Source organism: Solanum tuberosum, unplaced genomic scaffold (assembly GCF_000226075.1).
Source record: "Solanum tuberosum cultivar DM 1-3 516 R44 unplaced genomic scaffold, SolTub_3.0 scf00686, whole genome shotgun sequence".
Lineage (NCBI taxonomy): Eukaryota > Viridiplantae > Streptophyta > Magnoliopsida > Solanales > Solanaceae > Solanum > Solanum tuberosum.
In genome coordinates, this window is record NW_006239596.1 from 10994 (window position 1) to 33167 (window position 22174).

Consider the following 22174-nt stretch of genomic DNA (forward strand, 5'->3'; position numbering starts at 1 on the left):
CCCCAACAAATCTCCCCCTTGGCCTGAATTTCTGACAAAATAAATTTTTCCAGCTTCTTCACATAATCTTTAGGATCTTGCATCTCTTCTCCATAATCTCCTCCATCAAATCTATGTATCAACACAGAGAACTTCTCTGAAACAATTTCTCCAACAAAAATCTTCATTACTGTCAAAAAGGTTGCGGCTAGAACTACGCCCTCCAAGATGAACACCCATCTTTCTAACTTGGTTCAATCATCGATTATCGAACCACTGAACCTGACTCCATCATTGAATTTGGCTCTGATACCACTTGTTAGGACCGAAATAAGCAGGTGTAACGCGGAAGCTAGCAAAGCAAACCTCGAAAAACCATGAGTAAGAAGACAAACGAGATATATACAAAGACACAAAGATTTAACATGGTTCGGAGCAATCCACTATATAAACATGAGAGTACAAAATATAGAGAGAAATAACCTCAACCAATTCACTCAGAATACATGGGAGGTTCACACAAGTGATAACGTATCAAGCTTGTGACCCACAAATTCTCCCCCTAACCAAAACTCTCAAAGCCCTTAAAACTACATTGTGAATGCTGATTAAGTTAGAAGGAACAAACCTCTATTTATAGAGTCCTAAACCTTTTCGTACAAGAAAAGGACTAGCCAATCCAAAACCTTTTTCTAAAAGGAAAACCTATTTACGGTAAGAAATTCAGGACAAATAAAACCCAACAAAGCTAGCTATCTGAATTTTACTGAACTTGTAAGACCAAATGTAGCTCCGCCCCTATCGGCTATCTCAAGTGCTATAAATTGTTTTAAGTATTTAAACTATATACACTATAATAGCATAAGATACTTTTACAGTATACGTGTTATTTAACATGTTATAACAGATGATTCTGATATTTGTGGCTTTCATGTAGGGTATGATAAATTTAGTGCAGGATTCTGCATTAACATTGTTGAGTTCATGGAATAATGAAATTGAAGCTCAAGGTGGGATTGCTGACATTAAAATTGATCCAGACTTGAGAAGATTCTCAGGAGATGTAATTTCTAAAGCATGTTTTGGAAGCAATTTTTCAAAAGGAGAAGAAATCTTCTATAAGCTTAGAGCCCTCCAAGAGGCTTCTTCCAAAAGGGTCCTGTCTACCGGAATCCCCGGCATCAGGTACAATATCCTGGAAGAAAATGTGAAATTATTTTATCCCGCGTTTAGTTTAACTTTTGATTCTGATATAAGGTATTTCGGGAGATAATTATAACTCTATGTGCAATAAGAATCACACCATAAATGTACTACAAAATGACACATTTGTATGCCCTTATCAAAAGCAGTGAGTTTTTCTTCCAAAGTCTTTTAAGAAACTACAGGTTAAAATTGAAAACACTTCTGAACTTGGCGCAAATTATTAGTTTTGTTTCTGAACTATTGACAGTCTTAAAGACACCCCTCTACTTGACTAACTAAGCTTAGATATACCCTCAATCTGTCACATGACATAACAAGTGGTTTCAAACTCTTGTAGGAGCATGTGACTCTTAATAAAAAGCTGAGAGAAGTGTTGAAAACACTCTAAACTTGACGAGAATTTAGGGGTGTATTTCACTCATGTTGCAAGATCGGGGGTGTATTTAAGTTCAGGGTGTTTTGATGAAACTAATAATTTACGCCGAGTATAGAGGTGTTTTCAGTACTTCTCTCAGATCGAAAATGAAAGTCTATCTAATGCTTGTTTTGTATTATAACCAGAAAATCCCAATATAGTCTGATGACATCAAATCAATATCTAGTTAGTACTTAAAAGCAAAATAGATAAACATACTCTTTAACTTGGCCTCAGCCGAGGCAATTCGTGCGAGGCACATTCAAACTGATTTGCATTAGGTCATGTATAGGACGTGTATGTCTACTTGTTCAAAATTCATAAAATAAATATCTCGACTCAATTTTATTTTTTGTGTTGTTGGATGGAACAGATATGTTCCTAGCAAGAACAACAGGGAGACATGGGCCTTAGAGAAGGAAATCAAAGCATTGATCTTGAAAATAGTGAAGGAAAAAAGAAGATCAGAAGCAGCTCCAAGTGATCAAAAAGATTTACTGCAAATGGTTCTTGAAGGAGCTACAATAAACATGAATACTCAAAATTCAATTGATAATTTCATAGTTGATAACTGCAAAAACATTTACTTGGCTGGTTATGAGACTACTGCTGTTGCTGCAACATGGTGCCTCATGCTTTTGGCTGCAAATCCAATTTGGCAACAACGTGTTCGCGATGAAGTTATACAAATTTGTAAGGGCCAAATTCCTGATGCTGATATGATTCGACAGATGAAACAGGTACGAGTTAATTTCACATATGATCATCCGAAAAATGCATTAAGCTAACAAAAATTAGTACTCCATGATGTCTTGATTTGCAGTTAACAATGGTGATTAACGAATCATTGCGTCTTTATCCACCAGTAGCAGTGATATCAAGAGAAGCATTAAAAGAAATGAAGTTTGGAGAAATTAGTGTTCCTAAAGGTGTTAATCTTTGGACAATTGTGACAACATTACACACTGATCCAAAAATATGGGGAAATGATTCATACAAGTTTAATCCACAAAGATTTGCAAATGGAATTAGAGGTGCATGTGAATTTCCACATGTGTACATGCCTTTTGGGGTTGGACCAAGGGTGTGTTTGGGACAAAATTTGGCTATTGTGGAACTTAAGATACTCATTTCTTTAATTTTGACCAAATTTTGTTTATCAATTTCACCAAAGTATGTTCATTCTCCAGCTCTAAATTTGGTCATTGAGCCTGAACATGGTGTGTATCTATCCTTGAGGAAGTTGTGATCAAATAGATAGTTGATCTTGGATGCTACTTTTCCATTTATTTTTATTTATATGTAATGAGCAGACAACAGTAGCCCCACCCTTAAGTATACAATTTAGTTTTATGTCGAAAAGAGTTCAGATGAATCTCTTCTGCCCCTATAGCCCCGCCCTTAGTAATGGAGTAATGTAACTATAACTTTTGATGCAAAAAAAAAAGAAAAAAGAATATTGAGTTTTATTTAGTCTTATGTATACGCTAGCTCTCCATATTTTTTACGTGTTCACAATAAATAGATGCAAGTCGCAAATCACAATATTCATTTTATCGCAGCATTACTGAAGAAGAAGTAATCAAATATATATCTTTAAGCCAACCATACATAAGGGGAAGGTCTACGAAATTATCCCACAAGTGTATCACATGCATCATAAATCTTAAATATTTCACCATCCCAAAAGATATATATCTACATATATATATATATAAGAATACTCCTTTAACATCTGAGATTTGTAATCTTAAAAATAAGACATAATAAAAGTTTATATCCTTGGATGACCTGATAGTGTAAAAAATTATTTAGTATATATATTTTTCAGTATATAATATAAATCTTGGAATTATGCGGAAAAAATGGGTAACATATGGTTATGGTGCAATTTTGGTCACCCCTTTGGCTCTCAGTTCGTTGGACTCTTTGAATAATTCAGTAACAGTCTTAAAACAAGAAGAGTTGAATGGCTCTATGAGTCACTTCTTCAAACACAACAAACAAGAAGCTAGACATATCAAAATTAAGGAGAAAATCGAGCACGATTCCATACCCAATTCTTACTAATTAGATCTTGTCCACGTTTATCTTTTAGGTGATCTGATAGTATATCTACAGGTCAATTGAACTTGTTCTTTTTCTTGTTGTTGATGAATTTGATATTTGCAGGGGAATTGATCAAAATGTCCAATCCTGTGGAGGAAATTGTTGGTGAATCTACACTGGAGAATAAGCAAAAAGCCTTAAATCACAATGATTCTTCTTCATCATCAACAACAGATGATGATTTTAGACGTCCAATCGATAAGAAGAAGTGTCACCTCTTCGATCGTCACAAACCTATCCACTCTACTTTAGGTGGTGGCAAATGTATGTTTTTCTCAAATTCTTCATGTCCATTTTTTGATTTAAAAATGGTCTCTTGAATGTATTCATTCTCTTAAGTTTGCAAAAAATTTGAGTACTTTTTGTCCAACTGACGAACATCTAGACATACTAATGATCAAAAGTGGTCTCAATTGATCATTGATGTGCAAAGAGTTACAGTTTTGAGTTAGACGAACCTGATAGAGATCTTCTTCCTCAATTTGCACTGATCATAGTGAGAACAGAGAAGTTCAAATAAAGAGAATCACTGAAAAATACAACAAGGTCTATCAGTAACGAAAATAAAGCCTCATGGGGAGGAAAACAAAAATGGGAATGTGGAGGACGTGTGATATTTCCGTTAATTTAAGATAATTCATTTGGAAGTTTCGTCAGTTGGACTAAAAGTGCTCAATTTTGAGTTTTTGACAAACTTAAAGGGTCATAAGTTCTCCGAGTACTATAAAAAGGACGAAACTCAACTGAAATTTGCGTTAAAAACTCTACACTATTGATCATTCTTGAGGTAACTGATGATTATTGGTTTGTTCTGAAAATGAATGGATCAGTGGCTGATGTTTTACTATGGAGGAAGAAGAAGATTTCAGGAGGACTGCTTGCTGGTGCCACTGTCATATGGTTTCTCTTTGAATGTAGTGGTTATCATTTGCTCACTTTGATTTGCCATTCTCTCATAGTTTCATTGGCCATCTTGTTCTTTTGGTCCAATCTCTCCCTTTTTGTCAACAAGTGAGTTCACTTCCTCTCCCTAAGCAAATGTTTTTGTAGTGAAGTTTTTTTTTAGTTTTCCATTTGGTATCTGATACCTGCATTAGAGGAAGCCCCACATTTGGGAGGGGGGGGGGGGATAAGTGCTTACTAACAAAGGCGACTCCATACCTGACTCAAACCTGAGACCTCGGGTTATGGATGAAGGAGTTAAATGCTGGTATTTATGAGTTGGTTCCAATCATCTGACTCTCCTCCTGATCTGCAATCATGTTTTTGCTAGTTGTGCTTCTTGCTCGAGCGTTGTACTAAATTGATCATCTTGTATTCTCTGGCAGGAGTTTTGTAGAGTTACCAAAGATTGAATTGCCAGAAGAGATATGGATGCAATTGGTCCTCTTACTGAGGGATCAATGCACCTGTGTATCTGGTATCTTTCGGGAAGTAGCATCCGGAAATGATTTGAAGAAGTTTCTATATGTAAAATTTCCCACACCTTGAACTTTGTTATTACTAGTAAAGTCCATTTCAACTGCAACAAGTTCATGTGATTAAATGCTCCTCTGCAGGCAATTTTTAGCTTGTGGATTGTTTCCATTGTTGGCAGATGGTTCAGTTTTCTGACCCTTGTATACCTCAGTAAGTTCTCTATACACTTCCATTTTGTTTCTGTTGGCTGCACAAGCCTAACTTACGAAATTTCCTCACTGGTATGTGGAAATTCAGTAGGTTGGTTGATGTGTGACCTGTTTTCTGTGTTCATAGTGATTTACCAAGATAACCAAAATTTTCATTTTTTGGACAGCAACTGTCATGCTGTTGACAGTACCATTTTTCTATGAGAAGTATGGAGATCAAGTAGATACCTATGGAGAAATGGCTATAAAAGAACTCAGGAAACAGTATAGTCAAGTGGATGAGAAGGTTCTTCAAAAACTACCAATTCCTTTCATAAAAGACAGTAAGCAGGAATGATGCAACTCTTCCTCAGACAGATATTGCTCCACTTCAGCAGTAGATGCAGCTTCTACTTATTTTTGTTTCATAAGCAGTACTAAACGTTACAACACTCGGTTTCATCCTACAATATTGGCTTATTTATCCAATCTTGCTGAGACGGGTTGCTTTAGTGGTTTTCCCCCATCCTAATCTCCGTTCATGCATTTATTGGTTGATGTAGAAAAATTGTTACACTATCATGTTCTGGCAATTTCCATCAAAATAACCATATTTGATATAACATGGAGTGGTCAAAAACTAAATGCTTGAAACGGATCAAAGGTGACCAACCAAATAAACAGAGTAGTATTGCAAATCAAAATTGAACGGCATACAGGAAATTGGGATGGAATAATTGGTGAACCAACAAATCTCTTAGATCACATCATAATTCAGAACCAACAAAAATGAACCTGGAAAATAAATTTTTCAGTTGCTAAACAAGCTCGATGTATGCCATCGGTGCATTGTCCCCTCGCCTTGGTAGAGTTCTTATTATTCTAGTATATCCTCCATTCCTCTCTCCATATCTTTCGGGAACTTCAGCAAACAATGCATGCACTATCTGCTTCTCATAGATGAACCCAAGAGCTTGCCTTCTCTTATGAAGAGAGCCATCCTTCGCCATTGTGACCATTTTGTCAACATATTTTCTAACCGCCCTGGCCCTCGCTTTAGTGGTCTTTATACGCCCATGCTTGAGGAGCTGAGTTGTGAGACCTCTCAGAAGTGCCCGACGCTGATCAGGAGGTCTATTCAGTTTGGGGACCTTCCTGCCATGTCTCATGGCAAATACTCGGCCACCACTATCAATAATGGTGAATGAGTCCTCAAAACTTTTTGAGTCTGCAATATAAATTAAAGGTATACTTATGGTAGAGCAATATAACTTCACACAGAAATTTGATCATTGAGTAATGAGAACTCAAAATTATAGGCAAATTTGATCAAAGATGATAAAACAACAAATTTGGTATAAAACAACACTATTAGGAGAGTCACAAATCAAGAGCTCAATCATATGCTGCAGGCTGACAGGGAAAGATGTTCACAGACTAAAAGTAGAACATTTTCACACAAACTTAAGTACTGATACAAGAGGCTGGTTGTGAAGAGGAAACACCATAATCTGGTTTGGTTCCATCTTAAGACAAGTTTCACTATTCCACGCAACCCAATATCCACATAACATCCGTGTCAATGGACCATATATGTCATACATGGTGGTTCCATATTTGCATTATATTGTTCTCGACACCAAGAAAAACAGTAGTAGTAACTTTTTTTGTCTATATCGATAAGAAAAAATGATTGTACTTCTCCACTTAAAATTTCCAAAACATCCCCCTTTCCAGTCCTTAACTCTAACAGTAGAAATGCAATACCAGCTGAACTATGTATAGGAGCTAATCAAGAATTCACTATTATAGAGTGATAGCAACCACTTTACATAGGATTCCACAACTCCCCACCAGGGGTAGAGCTACAAGCCTGTCAACATTCCAGTGCACTAAGCTCCCGCTATGTGCGGGGTACAAGGAAGGGCTCTGAATCACAAGGGTCTATTATATGCAATCTTACCCTGCATTTCTGCAGGAAGCTGTCTCCACAGCTTGAACCCGTGACTTCCAGGTCACATGGCAAAATTTTACCAGTTACACCAAGGCTCCCCTTCGTACTTGTGCTTGTATTTGTGGTTAAAAATCCAGTTAAGAGTTGATATGTACAGAAAAAAAACTGCCTTTTCAAGATTCTAGAACCCATAAACTGAAAATCTTAGCTTCGCATAGCTTCCCACCCCTATACACCACAATTAACAAGAAGGGGATTAAAAACAAAAAGGAAAATTGGGTTTCCTTACACTAAAAGATGCAAACTTTTGTTCATCAAAATTCCATAGGGACCACTCACAGACAATGCAACATCAATGAAATTACATTTACTAAGTAACACCCATTGGAGTAAAACGTAAAATGGTGGTTTAAAATCTTGAAAAAACATATTTTTTGCACGAATTGTAATCAGAAAAAATGCTACCTTGGGAAGAGAGGGACAAAAGTGGATGCAGGGGAGCAAGACCCACGAAGGACTGAATAATTGTTGAACTGGACTTGGGTTTGCAAATCCTGAGACGAGATGGAGAAGACCCAGAAGAGAATCGAAGTGAAGAGTTGGAAATTGGTTGAATTGAAGGAAGAGCCGATTTCAAGCAAGACATGCTCCAAGTTGCAGAAGCCATAGCTTCCTAGTTTGATATTTTGCTTCTCTGGTTATGTTCCGAATGAGCTGTGGGTTTATCTGAATGGATAAGTGAACTTTTAGTACCCCAATTCTACGCTATATTTTTCCTCCGCCCCTCTAACTTTTGCTCTTGTCATTTTTGTACCCCTACATTAGAGGGGGTAGAGAGGCTGTTTCCGATAGACCCTCCCTCGGCAATAAGGAATTTTTTTATCTACCACTATACTATTTTTACCCTGTATTCTCTGACCTTCCCTTTTCGACTTGAACTATATATGTGAAAAAAGAAAGTTAAAATGTGTGTAGTAGTTATTCTTATGCGTTACCGGTCAAAAGTGTGTTAACAAAGAGGCTGAGATTACAAAATGTTATATGAAGTATGAAGATCAAGTAGATGCCTAATGGGCCATAAAAGAGATAAGGAGACAATACAGTCAAGATTTCAAGTGTTCATCTGTTGAGTTTCACTTCTATTTACTAACGGTGTAAAATATGCGTTGCACTATCATGTTCAATTGCAGCAGTTTCCATAAAACAACTATATTTGATACAATATGCAGAGGTCAACAACTTAATGCTTGAAACATATCAAAGGGGACCAACCAAATTAACAGTAACTGAAAATTAAAATTGAATGGAATAATTGGTGGAACTAACAAAATCTCTTAGTTCTCATCAGAATTAAGAACCAACCAAAAACATCCTTCGAAATGAATATTCAGTTGCTAGACAAGCTCGATATATGCCATTGGTGCATTGTCCCCTCGCCTAGGTAGAGTTCTTATTATCCTAGTGTATCCTCCGTTTCTCTCCCCATATCTTTCCGGGACTTCAGCAAACAATGCATGCACTATTTGCTTCTCGTAGATGAATCCAAGAGCTTGCCTTCTCTTGTGAAGAGAGCCGTCCTTTGCCATTGTGACCATTTTGTCAACATATTTTCTAACTGCCCTGGCCCTTGCTTTAGTGGTCTTTATACGCCCATGCTTGAGGAGCTGAGTTGTCAGACCTCTCAGAAGTGCCCGACGCTGGTCAGGAGGTCTATTCAGTTTGGGCACCTTCCTGCCATGCCTCATTGCAAAAACCCGGCCACCATTATCAATTATGGTGAATGAGTTCTCGAAACTTGTTGAATCTGCAATACAAATTAAAGGTGTAATAATGGTAGAGCAGCACAACTTAACATGCACAAGCTGTATTAGTAAAGTAAACTTATTTTTATAAAGGCAAGAGTAAAGTTGACTAAATAAGTAAGCCTCAACGTTCAAGAGTACAACAGATATCTCCCTAGGAATTCACATTTCTGTGACAGTTTCAAATCTCAGACATCAACATCTTCAACATGATGTCTCAACATCATCGGCTAATCAGTTTGCTCAAGCCTCTTTCTTCTGTTAATGTTACAATTATCACGAGATCTGATATATAGAAAACTAGTAACGTGTTGTAGTGATACAACATCCATACATCAGACTCTATGTAAGTTTGTACGCGTGTTACACTACGTAGTACACAAATATTATACATGCTTTTCACATTTGAACTATTTCATTCTTGACAACCCAATAGAAACATTGTGACTTCTCCAGTTAGACACCCCCTTTCCTAGAGGCTTGAAGTAACTTGATTACCATATCACAATAGTAATCTGTAGCCGCTATCAATAGCATCTTCACACCTCCCTACCTTAACATCCCACAAACTATAATGAGAAAGAATAAGAAAAAAACTAACCCTCTCGCCTAGTAGGATGTAATGAGGCTAGTCTCTCTCAAACCCCACTTGAACAACAGTGAACTCAAATCTAATGAAGGAGATTCACAATTTAACAAAGGTACACGGTATCTTTCCTACCCCTTTCTATTTCGAGTCCCTCCTTTATTAGTACCATTACATAGCTTGAATGCACCAAGGGAATGCCCTCCACCTCCACGCAAAATATAGCTTGGCTTTCCTTACACTAAAAGATGCAAACTTTTGTGCATTCACATGCTTCAGGGAACAAACTAACACACAATGTGGTAATTTCAACTAGCATACAACCAAAAATAATGTAGGCATTGGCAATCATAAGAAAAAACCAGGAATTCTAATAGGGATTCAAAAAATTTCAAGAATGCAACCCCTTAGAATTGAACTTGCAACCTGAAGCGAATTTTCAGCCACATTTCCCTGTACTCTAGAAACTTCCTTATCTTAAAAGGAATTCAACAATTTATCTATACAAAAAAAATAAAAATCATCTGTTTCAATTGAACCCCTTCAATACATGTAGTTCCTCCCCTGTTTCCAAGGGCAATGTATCAGCATGAGTCATCCAACCCCCACCCCACCCCACCCCACTTCCACCCCTTTTTTGAATACTAAGCAGCACCCATTGGAGCAAAAGGTACAATGATGGTATTAAAATCTTGAAATTTATCTATTTGCACAAAGAGTAATCATAAAAATTTTACCTTGAGAAAAAAGGGACAAAAGTGGATGGAGGGGAGCAAGACCCACGAAGGACTGAATAATTGTTGAAGTGGACTTGGGTTTGCAAATCCTGAGACGAGAAGGAGAAGACCCAGAAGAGAATCGAAGTGAAGAGTTAGAAATTGGTTGAATTGAAGGGAGAGCTGATTTCAAACAAGACATGCTCCATGTTGCAGAAGCCATATCTGATATCCTCAAGCTTGTGTTCCTAATGTTCTCGTGGGTTTATCTAAATGGATAAAAGTAAATTTTGGTACCCTAATTTTGTTCTATATTTTCCTTCAGCCCTAGACTTTTGCTTCCTGTCATTTTTAACCCACTCACTTTTTTTTCTTTCGAAATAGCCACGATTTCAAAGGTTAGATTGTGTCCGGAATTTTAGTAGAACATTTGGTTGTCTACGTTAATATTTATTTATTAAATCTGGCTCCTTCCTCTTAATTTATTTGTCTTTTAAGAAAGTAAGAAATTTTTTTAAATCTTGTGATGTTAAATCAAAAATATGTACAATGTATTAAAGTGTGTTTTGTGGTCTTAAAGATGTCACTTGAAAATTTAGAATTAAAGAGTTTTCAGAAAAAAAGAAAAGAGAAGTTGTTTATTAAATGGACTTTAAAAAAAAATAAGACAAATAAATTAAAACAGAATGAGTATATCAAGTAATTCTACTCCCAAAGCTTAGAGACATTAATAAAGAAATTACTACGTTTTTTTTAATCTCTTAGCAATTTAAACGATAATCTCACATGATTTTCGTCTATTATATTTTTCACATCCTTGTTGCATTAGTTTTTCTTTTTAGTACATGAGATCTTTTGAAATGAACGCTTTAATTTTCACATTGGCTTGTGCATGAAATTTGCGGAATAAGAAACTTATTATATTGTTTCAATTTTATAAAATTAAAATTACTTTCATTTTGAACTCACTGACACTACGAATTATACATCAATCTGATCGTGCTAAATTACTTTCATTTTGAATTCACTGTCTCTACGAATTGTATATCAATCTGATCGTGACGGCCTTCAAAAGGCCAAAAGATAGACGCCTAGAAAGTTTCATGAATGTGGAGGCCACACATAAGATCCCAAAGATTAGGTGGCTGATCAAGAAATTTGATTTGATCATGATAGGAAATTGGTAATCCTTTGGGAATGACATGCAAATCTTTAAAAGTTTTGTGATCCCACCCTTTTCATATATACCCTTTTCCATTCCGCCAAATGACCCTGGTCGGGTAGGCATTCAGATACAAGTTCGATCGAATTTAATAAATAATATTTTTTTGCCTCCGCCTTTCTTGATTCAAAGGATCCTTTGCATCAGTTAGTACGTATACATTATTTCTACTTTGAAGTACAATATAATTGGAAGAGAAAGCCAGAAAGGCAATATATTAGGCAGCCAACCTACAATAGCAGAAAACAAACAAAACATAAAACAACAAGAATGTTACTACATTATTTAAATTGATTGATGGACACAAGATATCTAACGTTAAGTACGTACATGTGACCTTGACATTAGTATATATACTTACAATAAGACATCTAATTCGTACTAGAATGAAGCCTTTTCCCCCCTTTGACATCAGAGTAGGGAGAAGAGAGAAAATTGAAGGAGGGAATGTTACACACTTAGGATCGTTTGGTGTGACAGATAAAAATAAATAGAACTGGGATACAATTTTGGTGTCTTGTTTGGTTGTCAAGTTTGGAATAACTTATCCTATCAGTTATACCATATTAATGAGATAAGTTATCCCATATACATAATGGAATAGCTTATCTCAGAATAATTAATTTTGGGGTAACTTATTCCCAATCAAACGACTTACATTATTAATGGGGAAAACCAAGAGAGGATATGAGATTTGAACGTTTGTATATATACTCATAACTCACTTGTATCCTATATGGAAGATTCTCTTTACTAGCAAGTTAACAAATGCAAGGTATATAAGAAAGTATAAATTAACAACTCCTGCCCTTTCACTACCAAAAAAAAAAAAAAAAAAAAATACGAACTTAAAGCATAAAACAACAAGAATGTTACTACATTATTTAAATTGATTGATGGACACAAGATATCTAACGTTAAGTACGTACATGTGACCTTGACATTAGTATATATACTTACAATAAGACATCTAATTCGTACTAGAATGAAGCCTTTTCCCCCCTTTGACATCAGAGTAGGGAGAAGAGAGAAAATTGAAGGAGGGAATGTTACACACTTAGGATCGTTTGGTGTGACAGATAAAAATAAATAGAACTGGGATACAATTTTGGTGTCTTGTTTGGTTGTCAAGTTTGGAATAACTTATCCTATCAGTTATACCATATTAATGAGATAAGTTATCCCATATACATAATGGAATAGCTTATCTCAGAATAATTAATTTTGGGGTAACTTATTCCCAATCAAACGACTTACATTATTAATGGGGAAAACCAAGAGAGGATATGAGATTTGAACGTTTGTATATATACTCATAACTCACTTGTATCCTATATGGAAGATTCTCTTTACTAGCAAGTTAACAAATGCAAGGTATATAAGAAAGTATAAATTAACAACTCCTGCCCTTTCACTACCAAAAAAAAAAAAAAAAACTAATTACGAACTTCATAGCTATGACGTTCGTAATTTTTTAATGATTCTCTGTTTTTATAATAAGATTAGTGATGCATTTTGCTTTTAGCTACAAATTTTTTTTTCGCTAATTTCTGATTTTCTTTAGTAATGAAGCATTGTGCTGGCTTGGTCCAACATCATTACAGTGGCATTCCGTCACTAATGGAAATAGAAATTTTTTCCACTGTGATTCAACGAAAAATTTATGATATAAAATATGACTTTCTCTCTCATTTCCCACCGAACCAGACCTGCTAGAAAACACAAAAAACTTGGATCATAAAGTAAAAAATGTTACTTTCCAGTCTAAACAAGATTTTAATGCAAAAAACTGTCGGTAGGTATTTAATTAAGAGTTCTCTTTAATTAATTAAGCTCTATAGTCTATAATCTATATCATGCATGGGATAGTTTTTACAGAATAAAAATGTCTTTTATTAGTATGAACTGTGAAGGAGACATATTCGTGTCATTTGATTTGATCTGGAAAAAAAAGGTACTCCTCCACTTTTAATTTATTTATTTGATTTTGACTCGTCATATAATTTTAAAAATTAAAATAAATTAAATACTATTATCTTATATTAAAGATATGTAGAATGAACATCCTTCAATTTTATAATCTTAAACATGTCACATGAAAAATAAGAATCAAAGGTTGCCAAAAAGAGAAATAAATATTTTTTTGAAATAGATTTAAAAAGAAAAGAATATATAAAGTGGAATATATACATGTTGTTTGAAAATTAATGTCATATATAACTAATCTGTTTGAGATAGAATGTGAGTAAACTTGTATTTTTGTTCTACACTCTACAATTAAAACTGATTTTGCAAAATATAAGTTCAATTAATTTCTAATTTTTATTTTTTTAAAAAAAAAACTAGTATAAAACGGCAGCAGAAAGGTCATTTTCTCTTATATATTGACAAATATATATTGTCTCAAAACGTCTTTCAATTAATATTAAATCAATATTGTCACCTACACTAATCATCATTTCATTCATATATATATATATATCACCTAAAATATTATGGACCCTCGCGTGTGAAGCTTCTTTGTCTTTGTCGTACGTACTTTGTAATATCACTAGCCTCTTAATCATTCACCCAATTATCCACACAATAATAAGTAGAAAAAATATACAATATTATATTTAATATATAGTAAAAAAAAAAAAAAGACAATGCATTATTAGTAACCCTCCATGAAATAAGAAATCTACAACGACCAATAAAATAAGACAAACAACATGCTATAACAGATCAAGTCAAGCTTTTTTTTTTACTATTCGAATACATATAAGTGAAACTCAAAATATACTAGTGATGAATTGAGATGAAAAACAATAATTGATGTAAATTCTCCATGTCAAGCAGTTTCCATTTTGTTCAATGAATTTTGTCAGTTTGAAAATGACAATGGGAAATATGAAAGTTTTATTACAACTTGCAAGATCTTAATTAATTAAAATTAGGATCTCTAAAGATTTTTTCTGTTCTCCAGCTAATTTTGTGGACCCTATGGTCTACTTTATTATGTCCTTAAATACTCAATTAAGTAAGTCCATTTGTGTTGATTAAAAATAAATAGTATCAAATTAGGCAAGTTATTTTTTAATATAATATATTTGTGAGTGATGAATTCTAGATTAAGCAAGAAGAATAAACATATGTTATGTTCAGCATGCAAGCTTCTTCGTAAGCGATGCACTAAAGATTGCATTTTCTTGCCTCATTTTCCACCTACTGAACCACATAAATTTATTGTTGTTCATCGTATTTTTGGTGCTAGCAACATCACCAAAATGTTACAAGTACGTACCATTCGTAATATTTATTTTATTTATTCTCGTAGTTTCTTGTTCTTCATTTTCTATTACCACATGTGTTTTTTGTGCTTTCGGTACCACCTATGAACTGTTTTCCATATTGTATTTATAATTCGTTGTCGTCACTACTATCATTTTGGTATTCAAATTTCAAATTGCTTTGAAATGCTTTACTTGACTGGAGGGTCTATTGGAAATAAGTATTGATAAAATCTGCATACATTATAATTTATACTCTTTCCAGATTACACATGTGAGTTTATAATGGATATATTATTGTTGTCGTTGTTCTTGTGGTATCTCTGTCTCTAGACTAGATTGTGCGTCACACCGGCTACCTATTATATATCTCCGACTTATGCTATCTGCTAGCTCCTACTAGCATAAATATTTAGATAACTCTACTACCGTGACTTAAATAATTTGGAAGAAACCACCAAAGCCTTTTAATCACTACTTGAATTTGAACCATAATGTTTAACTTTATATTATAAGAATATTATACACAATGACAAGAGTGCTTTTAAGTGTAAAGAGCTAGCACATTCAATTTTATATTTATTTGTTTATAATGTAATTTTAATATTTTAAAATCTATAATTTAACAGTGCAAAAAAAAAAAAAACACACACACAAAAAGTCATTAAAAGTTAACTACAGAACGACCTTATAAGATAAGTAGAGTCGGTTGAAAAGAAAATAAGGCTGACAAGATGCTATAATAACGTGTTAAATAATTGGGAACTTTCGCATATAGCCACTCAAAAATAGCTTATGCTCCATAGCTATAGTTTGTTAATTACTATTCGTCGCTAGGCGAATTGTATATGTATATTTGTCGAATTATATATGTATATTTATCAAATAATTGTATATATGTAACTAATATACATACGTATTTGTATATCTGGCGAGCGAGATTGGGAGAGGGAGGAGAGAGGCGAGCGAGACTGGGAGAGGGAGGAGAGAGGCGAGCAAGAGAGGGCAGAGAGTGGAGAGAGGCGAACTGCATATGTATATATGTCAAATAATTGTATATATATAACTGATATACATATGTATTTGTATATCTGGTCGAGAGAGATTGAGAGAGGGAGGAGAGAGGCGAGCGAGAAAGGTTAGAGAGTGAAGAGATGCTAATTTTATTCGTATATATGTCATATAATTGTATATGTATGTGTATAATTTGTATTTGTATATATATAAAAGAGGACAAGTGACGTAATTAATGTTAAAATTAAGCTGTGAGCCGTAATTAATTTAACCTATAGCTATATTAGCTAATTAACTAGTATAGGTTTACTTTTCCCTTTAATACACCCATAAACGAGCCTATAAGTAACGGAACCAAAATTTTCACGAAATGAATTCAACATCTACTATACATACATAAAATATTTTAACTTTATATATATGATGATATTAATATGATGCTAAGAGTACTATTATAGCGATACTTGAAGAAATGAACTTTTTTTTGTGTAGTATGGTTGACATTAATTTTCAGCAGGAGATACCAATGGATAATAGAGAAGATGCAGTAATCAGCATGGTTTATGAAGCTACAGCAAGACTCAGAGATCCAGTTTATGGCAGTGTAGGCATTATTTCTGCCCTCCAGAAACACATATTTCACTTGCAATCCAACTTAAACGAAGCTTCAGCTGAAGCAATGTCTCTCAGAACACAATTATCCAATGCTTCAACATCCTTACCCTCATCGTTACTGGAAGTTTCTCCATTCACTCCCGTGAACCACGAGTTTCACCATTCCCAGAAGTCGAGCCAGCAAAATGCATATTCTAATAATGACTTGCATCTTCTACTTCCAGAAGCAGCGGACTATTGTTTCCAAGAAACAGATCAAGTTCTTCGTCCACTGCCTTACTAGAAGTACATATAGTTCTCCCAATATGGACAACAGAATGTCAATATTTCCCTTTCATTTAACAAACACATTCGCATGTTTTCTCCTTCCATTGTTGCTCATCTAGTAAAAATTTGTAAGACTTTACTACAGAAACTGTACTGCATGATATTGAAACCAAATAACTATCGATCACAATTTCAAACAAACTATGAAAGAAAGGTCACTGAAAAGTGTGCATAACCATCGTCATTGACACATTTCAGTATCATTAACCGAAAGTCAATCCAAACAGGCACATAAGTACCTCGATGATGACAATAGCCCACAAAATGTAACTATGATGAACACCCGTAAAAGGGCTTGTAAAAAGCCTGGGCATTCTAGTCAAAGAGAATCTTCTTATGCAATCAACAACAAGAAGATAACCAGTGAACTAACACGAGTGGGGTTTTGGAAGGATAGAGTGTAAGCAGACCTTACCCCTACCTCGTGGAAGTAGAGAAGCTATTTCTGAAGGACACTCGGCTCAAGTGCAGCAAATCAAAATAGTTATGAAAAGGAAAAACGCAATGAAGAAGACAAAGCAACTAACAAGGAAATCTTCTTATGCAATCGATTGCATATTTTGAATCCTTTACAGGGGTTATCCAGAAGATTGAACATTCAAAAGTCATTAATATAACATCAGTATCTTGTTACAACTTTCAAGTATATATAACAGGACAACAACAGCAGAGTAAAAGGCTTGAAGGATATTGTGATGGACAGAACTACTATCTAAGCCTATCTTGTAAAGAAGATTTAAGAAATATAACCTTCAAATTACAAGGTAAAATCAGGGATGATTGTTAACAACTGAGATATTCACCCTCCGTGACAAAATGTAGGGCTTACATTGGCTAAAAGGTATGAGTTTAGTAAGGATTTAATTATGTGAGAAGCTGGGAGGAAGAGGATCAGAGGCCAACATGATTTAGTGACGATGTAAAAGATCCTCGGGTTCCAGCTCCATTCCTAACCGATGTTTAATGGAAGATTGACTATTCACTGGTAATTTGATTTTCTTTTGTAATTCGACAAACCTCTGAATATCAAAATCATGCTTCTTGATCAGCTTCCTCTGCCTTGAGATGAAAAGCCTCTTCAGCACATCTTGGTATGATGGGTCTCTAGAAGTAACAAGGAAGTAAGCATAACCTATTACTATTCCAGCAGAAGTTGTAAAAAAAGCAATTGGCTCCATCACATCCCAAGAGAATTCCCAGAACGTAAGACGGAAGAAGAGCCCGACCTGCAAAAGGCCAGCCCCTAAACCAGCCCACAAAACGCGGCGCACATACCTATGGGCAAGCTCATCTATTTTATCCTTCTTCTCCTGCAGAATCTTTAGTTCCTCTATTGTGGGGTCATCTTCAGGTAGAAGTGCTAAGGGAACTGCCTTTCTAATTTCATCCACTACCTGAAAAAAAGAAGAAGAGGAAGAACATGAAACTGACTATATCAATAGTGAGAAAGATTTTAAGAGGGCCGGCTAGAAATGGACTTTCTATTAAGAAATGTCACTCAAATTCAGATCCAGAAACAACCAAGTATGCATTTAAAACTCACGCATTCTTTACTTTCTATTCAACGATAAATTTGTGATCAAAGAAAGCATAATTCTAACTCTTTCATGATTTCCTAATTCTCGTTGTCTCATTAAATTAGAAAATAAGTAATTGGATGATGCTATGCAAATAGAGAAAATACAAAAAAAAAAAAGACCCCTAAAGTTGTCCACATAACTTAGTTATGCAAATACTATGTAGTTTATTGATAAAATAAGTGATGGATAAAACTAAAAAAGAACAATAAAATAAGTGAATAAAAATAAAAATGATTGAAAAAATGGTGTTATACACGTGTCAAGCGTGTTATAACGCTCCTGGGAATTAATCTAGGATTGTTTGGGGAAGTGTATTAATTTCACTTCAAACTAGAAAGGGGGTTAATTAAACGCCCTATAGTTGCAATGCTAAACTAAATTACGTGGACAAGTTTGGGGGAGATGTTATGCATTTTCTCATGCAAATACAGAAAAGAAGTAATTGAAGCATGACATGTCCATGCAAAATAAGCCATATTTACACTATCAACTAATGGACTGAAAATCTACCAGATTTCGGGCAGTATAAGACAATGTCCACAATAAGGTGGTTATGGAATGACCAAACTAACAAGAGTTTGTTCTCCACTATCCTTATATTCTTGCTTATAGAAAGCCTATTCAATAAGTTTCAGCATGTAACCAGCATATCAAACATCACAAATCTCCAATCACCACCACCACCCCCTGCCAGACTGCCTTGACCCTTCTTTGTGTTTCTCATAATTTTCCCATCAAAGGCAGGTCATTCACACTTATTGGCTCTGTAAGTATATATTGATCTAAGGAAACTGATTCAACTATGAAACACATCGGTTAATCCAAGCTCACACCATTGATTGATACCATTTTCTCAAATAAGTGATTCCAGTTTCCTGATGAAATTAACACATACTAACCATTAACGGCTAATTCTTAGGATAAACTAATCAATATAAGTCCTTGTTACATTGCATATATACCAAAGGCAAACAGAAAAAGCAGAACAAGTGAGCAAAGCTAAAGAAACTATGTCGTTCATCATGCTGGTTCTTGAAATTTTAGCATATGCCACTGATTGTATGCTTTGCTGTTTCCCCTTCTATGTTGCCGGTAACAGATTCTCCTCACAACACCCAAAAGAGAATAATATTCCTTCCCTCATCTTAGAGGGCAATGAAACCAAACACCAAAGCATTACTCCCAAAGATCTCACCTTTTTCATGATCTTATTATTATTCTTTTTTTATGACAAGGGAAACCCGCAACCGCTACCCTTTGGGTGCACACAGGGTAAAATCTCGCAAACCACGTAGGAGAGGTAACCCGCACTAGGCAAGCCCGGTGCGACGAGCTCGATCAAGAAGGCAAATCCCTTGCTTTCGCTAGCAAGGGGTTTCAAACTTGAGACCTCCAACATGGAAGTCCCAAGCCCAAACCACTGGGCCACCCCGAAGGGTTGATCTTATTATCCTGATGTTGTTACTACTTATGTCTTCATAAATGTTCTGTTTTGCTTTCCTTGAGCCGAGGGTCTATCGAAAACAACCTTTACCTGCCAAGGTAGGGGTAAGATCTACATACACTCTAATTGCCATTTCCTTAAATATACCAATCATCAATCAAACACCTTTTTAAACAACCGCAAATCCCCAAAACAATGAAAACACATCCATAAACATTAAAAACATGAGAGAAAAAACAAATAATCACCTTATCAGGATGAAGATAAACTTTATCTCTGAATAACAATATAACACCAGCCTCATCAAGAACTCTAGCAAAACCAACAGCTTCATCATGGGTTTTAGCGACACCCATATTCTGACACGCCTTTAACAGATCCATATACCCAATAACCTCCGTATTCTTCATCCCCAATTTCCACTTCAGCTCCTCAACATTCACCAATCTCATCAACCTCTTAGCTTCCTCATGAGTAATACTATCCCCATTCCCATTCCCATTCCCATTCTTGTTTTCCCCACCCCCATTTGACCCAGAGCTAAAATAGTACCCACCCACCATTCGGGTCGGGCCACAATAGCACCCGAACTTATAATCCACACCCAAAAACGGGTTCACCCCATAGTTAATCGTATTTGTCCTCGCAACCGATGAAACTGTCCGTTTCAATAGATTACAGGAATTTCTCCACATCTTTGACAAATTATAGTTGAAATTGGGAATAAGAGTTGAAATTGTTGAGAAATAGAGTTTTATAAGAAACGAGAATGGCGGTATGGTCTTGTAACTGTTGAAATGGAGTTTACGAAATCCATCGAAAGTCCGGCAAAATGAGAGAGAAAATAGGGTTACGAGCAACGCATTTGACACGGTCACACGCTTCAATTGATGCGACACATGTTCTCTTACGAAACTTCCTAATACAAAACATTGTAGTGTGTGCTCTTTTTTTATTTTTGGATAAAGTGGGTCATTGAAAAGATTTGATGCCTCTAAGACCATGGTCTAAAATTGATTTGATTCCATTAATTCAAATTTATATTTTACGTAGAATTTTTTCTCATGTGATTTGAAATTTAAGAGATTAAATCATTTTAATTATAATATTCCAAAAACTCGTTCTTAATTTTAATGACATGTTGTTATAAAGTTTCTTTAAGTATTCAATTACATGAGAATCAAGAAAATGAAAAACTTTACTGAGACAAAGATAGATTGTCAAGAACATTATTCTCAATAGAATAAAATCATTTTAGGAATAATAGGTTGATTCTTTCCAATAGTTCATGTCCATGAAAAGGCTTTGCATCTTATATTATGTATAAGTATCATGGTTGCTAGCACAGAGTTAGTTAATGACTTAAAAAAATTGTTTTAGATAGATCTTCATGCAAGAGAAACTTAATTATTATTGTAAAATTTTGTTCTTCTTCCCAATCATTCAAGTGTCATATTTTTTTGTTTACATGGTCGTTAAGTAAGATTATGTGTTTTGATTATGATACTCTTATTTATTATTTTGAAATATATTTTTCTTTTATGCAATTAATTAGAGAATATGAAATTTAAATATTATGAAAGGTCTTCAATTATCACACTTACATGTGTTTGAAATATTTTAAGAGGGTAAGTAGATACATAATTTTGTATGTTGTTAAAAGGAACGAGCCTCTGTTATTTTTTTTTTATTAATAATAATATTAATAAAACGGAACAATTGCTTGATTATGAAGAATCCACTAACAAACATGGCAGGAATAAATTAGTGTCATAGACTTTATTTAAGAACTTTTAGTTTCTTATCTTTGAATAAAATAAATAAAGATTCTTATTATTGGCATACATTTCCTTGATAGTAGTATAAAATTATTCTGACCAAAGTCCCTTTGGGTGTGTTATTCTTTTAAGAGTTTATTTAAGAAGTAGTTAATACTTAATAGTATAAAAAATTATTTACTTTAGTACGTAAATTAAATCCTTTTATTTTAATATTAAATTTGAAATATAGACACAAGTATACGAAAAAGTCGATATTACAAACAAACAAAGAATGTCATTTTTTTCAAACTAAAAGAAATTCAACTTGTTTGTAATCATTATTTTCAAGGAGCAAAGCATGTCAAATTTGACTTGCACGGCTACCTTTGATCTCTAAATTATCCACTAATGTATGCCACGTCCTTTGTGGTGTTATTTTCATACTCATCCGTTTAAAAAAGAATAACTTCATTTCCTCTTTAGTCTATTTCAAAACAAATGACCTCTTTATTTTTATAGTAAGGTTTTAATTTCAGCTTTCCACATGACATGTTTAAGGCGACAAG

General features: G+C 34.6%; 6 protein-coding genes across 6 annotated transcripts in view; 3 read left to right on the forward strand and 3 right to left on the reverse strand.

The window, feature by feature from the left end:
• LOC102585931 (cytochrome P450 714C2-like) overlaps positions 1–3057 on the forward strand; it is a 9624-nt gene extending 6567 nt beyond the window's left edge. The window contains exons 3-5 of the mRNA XM_006366734.2: positions 917–1164; positions 1974–2340; positions 2424–3057. Of these exons, the coding sequence (XP_006366796.1) occupies positions 917–1164; positions 1974–2340; positions 2424–2849 (1041 nt within the window). The 3' untranslated portion in view covers positions 2850–3057. The remainder of the gene's footprint in view (positions 1–916; positions 1165–1973; positions 2341–2423) is intronic.
• Positions 3058–3454: 397 nt separating this feature from the next.
• LOC102596212 (reticulon-like protein B2) lies at positions 3455–5674 on the forward strand. The gene is made up of 6 exons (XM_015305073.1): positions 3455–3515; positions 3773–3973; positions 4540–4609; positions 5038–5179; positions 5269–5338; positions 5505–5674. The coding sequence occupies exons 1-6, from the start codon at positions 3455–3457 to the stop codon at positions 5672–5674; spliced, it is 714 nt and encodes a 237-aa protein (XP_015160559.1).
• A 272-nt stretch (positions 5675–5946) lies between these two features.
• LOC102586267 (50S ribosomal protein L17, chloroplastic) lies at positions 5947–7997 on the reverse strand. The gene is made up of 2 exons (XM_006366735.2): positions 7736–7997; positions 5947–6544 (listed from the first exon to the last, which is right to left on the reverse strand). The coding sequence occupies exons 1-2, from the start codon at positions 7935–7937 to the stop codon at positions 6135–6137; spliced, it is 612 nt and encodes a 203-aa protein (XP_006366797.1). The 5' UTR covers positions 7938–7997; the 3' UTR covers positions 5947–6134.
• A 499-nt stretch (positions 7998–8496) lies between these two features.
• Positions 8497–10634, reverse strand: LOC102586592 (50S ribosomal protein L17, chloroplastic-like). The gene is made up of 2 exons (XM_006366736.2): positions 10396–10634; positions 8497–9074 (listed from the first exon to the last, which is right to left on the reverse strand). Exons 1-2 carry the CDS (start codon positions 10595–10597, stop codon positions 8665–8667), a joined length of 612 nt encoding a protein of 203 aa, XP_006366798.1. The 5' UTR covers positions 10598–10634; the 3' UTR covers positions 8497–8664.
• A 5724-nt stretch (positions 10635–16358) lies between these two features.
• LOC107058871 (LOB domain-containing protein 1-like) lies at positions 16359–17250 on the forward strand. The gene has a single exon (XM_015305079.1). The coding sequence runs from the start codon at positions 16376–16378 to the stop codon at positions 16778–16780; it is 405 nt and encodes a 134-aa protein (XP_015160565.1). The 5' UTR covers positions 16359–16375; the 3' UTR covers positions 16781–17250.
• Positions 17251–17414: 164 nt separating this feature from the next.
• Positions 17415–20751, reverse strand: LOC102586929 (calcium uniporter protein 6, mitochondrial-like). Its single transcript, XM_006366737.2, has 2 exons — positions 20097–20751; positions 17415–18218 (listed from the first exon to the last, which is right to left on the reverse strand). Exons 1-2 carry the CDS (start codon positions 20541–20543, stop codon positions 17733–17735), a joined length of 933 nt encoding a protein of 310 aa, XP_006366799.1. The 5' UTR covers positions 20544–20751; the 3' UTR covers positions 17415–17732.
• Positions 20752–22174: the final 1423 nt, after the last annotated feature.